Here is a 10,000-nt window from a genome sequence, read left to right as displayed (position 1 = left end):
CTATTTCTGGATAATCTCCATTTGCTGTAATGCATTTTAACATCCTCTCACTCAGGTTTCTAAATGTTTAATCTGCAAAGTAGCTGCCATATAATCAGAGAGAAGTAGATGTAAAGTGGTGCGGCACATAAATATGCAAGGACAGAAAGGTACTTAGCAGCGCTGTGCGGCTTTCATAATGTAGAAATCAATTTTGAATTACCCCATAAAGGCTTTGCATAAAGTTTCACCTAACTCGGGCCCGCCAACAACTACTCTGAGTCTGACCCGCAGACGCACTGAAACACAAGTACCGACATGTCGTTAGTGCTCAGGAAACATTTTAAATATGTACAACTTTATCTGCTGAGAGGTATTGTGGCTCGAACTGAGAATGTTGTCTCGTCAGATGTGTTAGTTTTTTATCCTTGTCTATTTGTATCAGTATTGTTTCTCGGCTAAGTTAATATTGTCATTTCCTGTTTCACTTTGGAAATCTCCTCTCATGTCAGGTAGCTCGACGGGGGAGGCGGGGACTCGTGCTTTCCTGTGAGAGCTGCTCATGAAGTCAAAACGGCCTTCTGAGAGAGCGAAATGTCACAGATTACCCAGCATGCCTAGCTGTCAGAGCAGTAGAACCCGTATGTGCGCTCACAGAGCATGGCCAGTTGACTTGCCCCTTAAGCCCCGCCCCCGAGCTCCCACTCTCAGGTGCGCGTTCATAAAGCCGAGGGAAATAACTCTCAGAATAACGTTATTAGCACTTTTTACAACTTGAGGGCCGAATGTTTTTAATAAGGGCTAAGTGTTCAAACTGTTTGTTTGGTTAAATAAAAATAACCAGCGATTTACAGACGTCTCTTTCCCGATGTAACTCCATGAAAAAGTCTTCGGGGCCCAGGGACGTCACGGACTGATACGGAAGCTGCAGTACCGCCGTTTGGACACTACGAATAGTTTCCTCAGAGTCCGGCGCACTTCCTGGGGCCTTGGTTCGACTCCTACCCATGTGTGTGTTCACTGACCTGATCACCTGCCCGTACTGTTTGCACCTGTGGAGCCCCGTGTGTGTCATCTGTGTTTTCTCTGTGCCACATCGCTTCGAACCGAGCTTTACCTTATTAGTGATTTAGTATTTAGTAAGTCATTTTCTGGAGTCCTTGTTTACTATGAGTGTTTGTATTGCAAATCACCAAAAGTAAATTCCTTTTCTGAACCGTCCTTTTTGTCTGGAGTCGTAACAACTTTGTATTATTTTGAAACCTTGAAAGCAGAAAGAAATGCTTAAATGTTAAATTACAGTACCTGGAAGTCCAGCTTGCTTTTAGACATGACTTTAATATACGTTGTTTTATTCTAGTTTCATATGACGCAAGATAAGAAACTAGTGTTACGTGCAAAGTAAAGCACTTCCAGGAGATATCTTGTATTCCGCTGCTGTAACCAAAATCAAACTGAACTCGGTGTTTCAAACTGAACGTAATGGTCCGATCCGAAGCTTTAATTTAAGCTACATTGATTAGATTTCTTTGGCTCTGTAGTAAACCTGAATGTGTTTTAATCAAACAAAGCCTCTCATAATGTACTGAAGAAATACCTGGAATAATACATTTATATTCTTAAAGAGAAAATGTATCCTTACAGGAAGCTAAGAATGAGACTTGGTTTTTCAGAATAATAGCCCTATAGAGTTTTTGTAGCAATAAAAGAAGCTTGGGATGAGCCCTTATTTGTTTTTCAAAATAAAACCACCATGGGCCAACTATATCTTTACTGGAAGGCATGTTTTTCAAAATAAAAGCTCCAGAAAGTAAATTGATAGTTACAGATTGCTTCGAGAGCGACATGTTTTTCAGAATAAAAGCCCCATAGAGTTACTGTATCCTTACAGGAAGCTCAATATCAAGTATTTATTTCAAAATAAAAGCTTTAAAAAGTAAACTATATCCTTACAGGAAGTTCAGGACGATGCTTATTTCAAAATAAAAGCCCCACAAACTGACTGTATCATTACATGAATCTCAGGTTTAGGCTTATATTTCAAAATGAAAATCCCCAGAGGGAAACAGTGTCATCATTGATCATTTAATCAAATTAAAAGTTCTCATATCCTTTCAGGGAACTCAGTATCAGGCCTGTTTTTCAAAATAAAAGCCCCATTGAGGTACTGTATCCTCTCAGGAATCTACGAACGAGAACATTTTTTTAAATAAAAGCCACCAAAAAGTCACTGTTTCGTTACAGGCTCAGGTCCAGGATTGTTTTTTCAAAATAAAAGCTCCAGAAAGCAACAACCCTTCACTTCTTCTGTACCTTTTGTCAGATCTAAAGGCTTCAGCACACTTCCAGCAACCCAAACCATTCAACTATCACGTCATACGTCTCTTAACGAACAAGATGGAGGTATAATCTATAATCTGGAGGTACTCACTCTCCAGGTTCCCAGCCAGCAGGTAGAGCCAGGTGAGCAGCACGCCGGCCGTGAGCGAGGCCACGAGCAGCTTCAGGCGGCCGCGGCACAGCAGGTGCATGATGGGAGGGGGGGGGGGTTTGAGGGAGGGGGTGAGAGGAGAGGGAGGGTTCAGGTGGGACTCAGTCCGTCGTCAGGGCCCGGCAGCATCCTTTCATCTGGAAGAGAGAGAACGATGAGATTAAAATCACTTGGAACCCGACGGTAGATTTAAAATGTCTGGATTTAACACTCGTCTCTTTTGTAAATGAAAGGTAGCTTAATTTCCTCGTAGACTTCTATTCAATCTGACTTCCTTTGGCAAGAAGTAGAGTTAGTTTCTACTACAGTGGAGTTTCCCTGGGTTTCAGGTTGATCAACAATCATCAATCAAGAGAGAAGTCGGGTCATTTCCTCGAAGACTTCTATTCAATCCGACTTCTTCTTGCAACCAGAGGAATTCAACACATTAGAAAGGTGTATTGAATTCAAACTCAACACCTTTGAGCTAGTTTTGATTCAAAGACTGAGCAATTGTAATTTCCTCGTAGACTTCTATACAATCTGACTTCGGTAACTTGACATATTGTTTTTAGTTTATATCAGTTCCTAGGCAACGCTTTTGAACACTTTGTCCAGTCTCTGCGACACATGTCAGTGGACTGTCCCCCTGGTAGAGATGGCACTAAATCACTCGCTCTACTAAATACATGCTGTTTGCAAAGCTGCCGCTTGCACTCGGCTTAAAGCTCAGTGTGGCTGCAGGCCGTCGTGGAGGTCACGGTTCAAAGGGACTTCAAAGGATCCTGGATTGTTGGAGTCTAATGAGGCAGCACTGCGCTTACAGAGGGAGTCAATAAGTGTCACATTCGTAACATTCAGACACGGAAACTGTGGAACGCCTGAACAAGCTGCTTTGTAACCCCCCCCCCCCCCTCCTGAGCTGAGCCCGATCGGAGCTTTTGTTTTCCAAAGTGATTCATTAATCCTTCTTTAATGAGACGCGAGCCCGGAGGAAGCACCCACCGCACAGTGTGCACAGCACTGAGGAGCAGACACAACGACATCTTACTTTTATGTCGGCTTTTTCGGATAAATACTGGCGCACTCCAGCCTGAGAATATGTGCTGCAATGGTGTATATGGAAACATATAAACTGGTGTTTGGTTTAAAATGTCAGATATAATGACATTATAGACGCTTATTTAGCCTCCAAGCAACGTGAATAGCAACGTGAATAATTTGAGATATTTGTTGTTGTGTTACATTACATTACGTTGCATTTAGCTGACGCTTTTATCCAAAGCGACTCACAATAAGTACATTCGACCAGGAAGACACAACCTTGAGGAAAACAGAATCATAAAAGAACATCAGGTTTCAAAGAGCCAATCGTTTCAAGTGCTGCTCAACTGGCTTTAGAGGAGCCAGTCCTTTATTAGTATATAAGGGCTCTGTTAGCAGTTCTTTGTTAGTCATTCTATCGCTCGAAGTGGAGTCGAAAGAGATGAGTTTTCAGTCTGCGCCGGAAGGTGTGTAAGCTTTCTGCGGTCCTGATTTCAATGGGGAGCTCATTCCACCATTCCACTCATTCCACTCATTCCACTCATTCCACCGTGTTGAATATAATCCACGCCCGAAGTATGACGTGTAGAAGCCAAGGATACACAGCCAGGTGGCATTGAACCAAACATTAAATAATAATAAATAAACGACACAAAAAGACATTAGCAAGGAAGCTATTATTAGCTGCAGTTTTACGACAACATGCTTTCAGACAGATTTTCTTCTTCATTCCAGTTTTGTAACGGCCCGTCCACACAGCATCGTTACAAAACCTTCCACCGCTTCTCTGCCCGTTGACTTTGAATGGGGATGACGTCACTTTGCCTCGCTTTTCGCCGAACTGCATTGTGGGGGAGCGAAGCGAAGACTTCCAGGAATTTCAGGATTCAAAAGTTGAGCAATGTTCTACTTTTGAAGCTGAGCTGGAAGCGCCAGCCAATCAAACACGTGTATGCAGATCTGACAGTAGAAGCGCTAGCCAATCAAACACGTGTAAGCAGGGAGAACCAGACCGCAGTTCATTTCCTCATATTCCAAACGAGAAGTTACGGGAGCAAATCACCCGGTTCTTTACGACCAGAACTATTAACGGGATACAAACCGGAGGAACCAGCATGGAGGGAGGTGGCAGAGGCAGTGGGGGAAACTGGTAGGGTTTCGCCTGTTTGGGGAGTTTATATATATATATATATTGCTCGCATAAAATCCCCGGGGTTTTTTGCTTTGTATGTCGGGGGCGGGAGATTCATGTGATTGGTTGTTGGTCGCGTTGCTCGCAAAAAATCCCCAAGCTATCAGACACGCCCAGCTCCAAGATGTTCAAGATGTTTTAAAAGCTGCTGTGTGGACGTACATTAGCAGAAAACATGGACTTCACGCTGGCAGTCCGGCACATGCAGGGCCGTATCCAGGATTTCCTAAATACCGAGGTCCAAATATGTTAGGGGGGCTCGGGAGATTTTCATGATCTAGTTAGGTGCTTTTTAAGTCCTGTGGGCGGTCACACATTGGATAATATATCGATACACGCCCAGCTCCAAGATGTTTTCACAGCTGCTGCGTGGACGGGCCTTTCACTAGTGTTCAAACTGATGTGTTTAAATCATCTGAAATCAGAGAAACTAGTCTATTCATTTGAAAACAGCATTTTGTGAAAAGGAGGTAAATGATTGCATATTTCAAATGTGTGTATGTTCAGCCGACTGTTCAACTTCATTAGAAACACTTTCCAAAAGAAAGCGCGACCCATTATTCTAAAGGGACAACGGAGTGGGAAATGGTTCGATGCTGTGAAAAACAAACATCACATCCTGTCTCGATAAGACTTCAATAAACTGATAAACAACAGCCTCGACGGACTGACCCTGTTTACCGGCCGTGTGTTTGGATAAAGCGTGGATGATTTAAAAAGCACACAGCGAGGAAAACAAGAAGACTAAACACGGCCGACCTTCAGAGGTCAAACTAAAACGGTGTAAAGTCGAGATAAAGGAGGAAGAGGAATAATCTTCACTTCCTGTCTTCGGCTTAAAACAGAGGTTCAAACACAACGAAGAACAAAAACTAATAAATAATATAAAATATAAATAACTTCCCAGATGTCCGTCATCGGCTGCAGGACGACGGTGAAGATCTGTGTAGTAAATGCTCACAAACAAAGCATCCTCAAAGTCACCTTGAACTGCAAACAAACAGCAGGGATACAAACGAAAGCAGACCTCGGATCTCCTGTCCTACTTCCTGTTTGAAGAAACCCCGAAGCAACTTTCTGACATTTCTTGAAACGCTTTCATGTTCGTAAGATATTCAAATCCTCAAAAGATGAAACCTTTTTGTTGTGACTTCAAGTCTGTACTTTGTACATCTTACACGCGACTACCGTCCAAAACGCTTCCATGAGAAGACAGTTGAATGCATGAAGACGAAATACATACATCTCCTGCTGATGTTCAGGTGTATATCAGTATGTAGTGTCTCTACTTTAAAGAGTCCTCTCCTGCTGATGTTCAGGTGTATATCAGTATGTAGTGTCTCTACTTTAAAGAGTCCTCTCCTGCTGATGTTCAGGTGTATATCAGTATGTAGTGTCTCTACTTTAAAGAGTCCTCTCCTGCTGATGTTCAGGTGTATATCAGTATGTAGTGTCTCTACTTTAAAGAGTCCTCTCCTACTGATGTTCAGGTGTATATCAGTATGTAGTGTCTCTACTTTAAAGAGTCCTCTCCTGCTCATGTTCAGGTGTATATCAGTATGTAGTGTCTCTACTTTAAAGAGTCCTCTCCTGCTGATGTTCAGGTGTATATCAGTAAGTAGTGTCTCTACTTTAAAGAGTCCTCTCCTGCTGATGTTCAGGTGTATATCAGTATGTAGTGTCTCTACTTTAAAGAGTCCTCTCCTGCTGATGTGCAGGTGTATATCAGTATGTAGTGTCTCTACTTTAAAGAGTCCTCTCCTGCTGATGTTCAGGTGTATATCAGTATGTAGTGTCTCTACTTTAAAGAGTCCTCTCCTGCTGATGTTCAGGTGCATATCAGTATGTAGTGTCTCTACTTTAAAGAGTCCTCTCCTGCTGATGTTCAGGTGTATATCAGTATGTAGTGTCTCTTCTTTAAAGAGTCCTCTCCTGCTGATGTTCAGGTGTATATCAGTATGTAGTGTCTCTACTTTAAAGAGTACTTTAAATGTGATGACTACATGCAGCTTCTTGTTAGCAGCAAGGTATCAAAGTGTCTCGTTATTGATCATCTCCAGTCGCTGTGGATTCGAGCTGAAATCCACTCCTAAACTTTGTGAGAGCTCTGAGATGATTTATGAGTTAATTAGTGCGGCTGATGCATTCGCCGTACGTCGTTAAGAGCGAGGAGAGGTGCTGAGAGGAGGGAAAGAGAGGAGGGATGAAGATATGTGAGGAAGAGGAGGAGGAGGAAATGCTTAGAGCACTGTTTAGGTCCACTTTAGGGATACTGCGAACTGCATGCAAAAATATTTTAAATTTAAATCTCATATTTCAGAAAGAACAAAAGCTTATGTTTCTCACTAAATACGGAAAACACGGAGAAATGCGGAGAAGAAGACCCAGGAAAGTGAAAAATCACGTTTCTCCCTGCTGACAGCACAGAGACACAGTGAGAGTGTTCAGCTGAAAGCCCGGATAGCAGAATGAAAAATGATCCAAAGTTTCTCACCAAACACCACAGAAAACATGAAAGAAAAAAGAAGCTCATGTTCCTAAATATATTCAGCTGGAAAATGGAGAAGTGAAATAGAAACGGTGACGACACGAAGTAAAGAAGGAGAAGGAAGCCAATGTTTCTCACTACAGATTAAAAACATAGAAAGAAAGCTCTCGTCTGTAAAACTAAACACAGAGAAACAAGCTTGTTTTTCTCAGGGCTGAAAACATGAAGAAGTAAAAAAAAAAGCCAATATTTCTAATTAAATACATCCAAAAACCCAGAAGACCTGCAACCAACCGCACCCATTGAAGCTAAATGCATGTGTCTACGAGTCTTAGTTTCGTAGCATCATCAATATAGTGATGGATTCTTAACATTTGAAATAAAGCATTCGATATGTTCCAGTTCCAAGCTTGCTGTTAAATAAATCAGATGCTGAAGGCACTGAATTATTCTCTGCATGTCAGCCTTTTTGTTTTAGCTTTCCAACCAACATGGTAAGCCGCTACTGGAGATATTCAAATGGTTTGTATGAACCACAAAGCTGAGAGAAACACTGGCCTGGAAATGACAGGAAGTAGGGAAAGACGATAAAATGTGGGCATAGAGGGCAGATATAAGTGCAGAAAAGGAGAGAGTGCAGGGAGTAAACATGGTGCAGGCGTTCAGGGACGTGGAGGTGTGTTGGCCTCTCATAAAGCCAGCGAGGATATAAAGAGAGCGACACTAAGGACGCTTTATGCACGAAATGCTTACACTTGTGGGCTCTAATTGTAGCCATAAAACAACAACGCTCCGATGTGAGGGGGAGGAAGGCAGAGTTCCTGCTTCATATAACCCAGGCTGAGATGAGGGGGGACGCAGAGCAGCAGGGGGGGGGGCAGCAAATAACTCCCACTGATGGCGGTAAATGAGAAAATAACAGAGACGGCTGAAAGGGAAGGTGGCTCTGAAACATGTGGAGCTGTGAGAGTGTTGACTGCATAAAGACCAGGGTCAGTGTCCAACTGTCCTTCTCTCAGGAAGGTTCATAACGGAGTGGACAGAGCTGAAAGAGTCCCATTATAAGAGCTGTTTAACACTTTAGGAAAGGAGCTTCAATGCCTCCTTTGTTATCTCCTTGAGGAAACACTGGACCATCCTTTAGGAGAGGAGACAATGCTGTCCCACAATACCAAGCAGCAACAGAATTGAAGGTGACAAAGCCAAGAGTGGTGCAGGCTAAAGCAACTACAGCACGGTCACATGACTTCACGTCACCACCGCTAAGCTAAAGGAGGCTAATGTTGCGCTATAAAGGAACTACAGCACGGTCACATGACTTCACGTCTCCACCGCTAAGCTAAAGGCGGCTAATGTTGGGCTATAAAGGAACTACAGCACGGTCACATGACTTCACGTCACCACCGCTAAGCTAAAGGTGGCTAATGTTGGGCTATAAAGCAACTACAGCACGGTCACATGACTTCACGTCACCTCCGCTAAGCTAAAGGAGGCTAATGTTGGGCTATAAAGGAACTACAACACGGTCACATGACTTCACGTCACCTCCGCTAAGCTAAAGGAGGCTAATGTTGGGCTATAAAGGAACTACAGCACGGTCACATGACTTCACGTCACCACCGCTAAGCTATAGGTGGCTAATGTTGGGCTATAAAGGAACTACAGCACGGTCACATGACTTCACGTCACCACCGCTAAGCTAAAGGCGGCTAATGTTGGGCTATAAAGGAACTACAGCTCGGTCACATGACTTCACGTCACCACCGCTAAGCTATAGGTGGCTAATGTTGGGCTATAAAGGAACTACAGCACGGTCACATGACTTCACGTCACCACAGCTAAGCTAAAGGCGGCTAATGTTGGGCTATAAAGGAACTACAGCTCGGTCACATGACTTCACCTCACCACCGCTAAGCTATAGGTGGCTAATGTTGGGCTATAAAGGAACTACAGCACGGTCACATGACTTCACGTCACCACAGCTAAGCTAAAGGCGGCTAATGTTGGGCTATAAAGGAACTACAGCACGGTCACATGACTTCACGTCACCACAGCTAAGCTAAAGGCGGCTAATATTGGGCTATAAAGGAACTACAGCTCGGTCACATGACTTCACCTCACCACCGCTAAGCTAAAGGAGGCTAATGCTGTGCGATAAAGCAACTACAGCACGGTCACATGACTTCACGTCACCACCGCTAAGCTAAAGGCGGCTAATGTTGGGCTATAAAGGAACTACAGCACGGTCACATGACTTCACGTCTCCACCGCTAAGCTAAAGGCGGCTAATGTTGGGCTATAAAGGAACTACAGCACGGTCACATGACTTCACGTCACCACCGCTAAGCTAAAGGTGGCTAATGTTGGGCTATAAAGCAACTACAGCACGGTCACATGACTTCACGTCACCACAGCTAAGCTAAAGGCGGCTAATGTTGGGCTATAAAGGAACTACAGCTCGGTCACATGACTTCACCTCACCACCGCTAAGCTATAGGTGGCTAATGTTGGGCTATAAAGGAACTACAGCACGGTCACATGACTTCACGTCACCACAGCTAAGCTAAAGGCGGCTAATGTTGGGCTATAAAGGAACTACAGCTCGGTCACATGACTTCACCTCACCACCGCTAAGCTAAAGGAGGCTAATGTTGTGCTATAAAGCAACTACAGCACGGTCACATGACTTCACGTCACCACCGCTAAGCTAAAGGCGGCTAATGTTGGGCTATAAAGGAACTACAGCACGGTCACATGACTTCACGTCACCACCGCTAAGCTAAAGGTGGCTAATGTTGGGCTATAAAGGAACTACAGCACGGTCACA

The 10,000-nt window shown here is 43.7% G+C and overlaps 1 protein-coding gene across 2 annotated transcripts in view; it reads right to left on the bottom strand.

The window, feature by feature from the left end:
- Positions 1–2,604, bottom strand: part of large2 (LARGE xylosyl- and glucuronyltransferase 2) — a 29,460-nt gene extending 26,856 nt beyond the window's left edge. For both annotated transcript variants that reach the window (XM_034076797.2, XM_034076799.2), the window contains exon 1: positions 2,411–2,604. In XM_034076797.2, the coding sequence (XP_033932688.1) occupies positions 2,411–2,510 (100 nt within the window). In that variant the 5' untranslated portion in view covers positions 2,511–2,604. The remainder of the gene's footprint in view (positions 1–2,410) is intronic.
- Positions 2,605–10,000: the final 7,396 nt, after the last annotated feature.

This window comes from Pseudochaenichthys georgianus, unplaced genomic scaffold, assembly GCF_902827115.2.
Source record: "Pseudochaenichthys georgianus unplaced genomic scaffold, fPseGeo1.2 scaffold_1041_arrow_ctg1, whole genome shotgun sequence".
Taxonomy (NCBI): domain Eukaryota; kingdom Metazoa; phylum Chordata; class Actinopteri; order Perciformes; family Channichthyidae; genus Pseudochaenichthys; species Pseudochaenichthys georgianus.
This window is presented reverse-complemented; position numbering and strand designations above follow the sequence as displayed.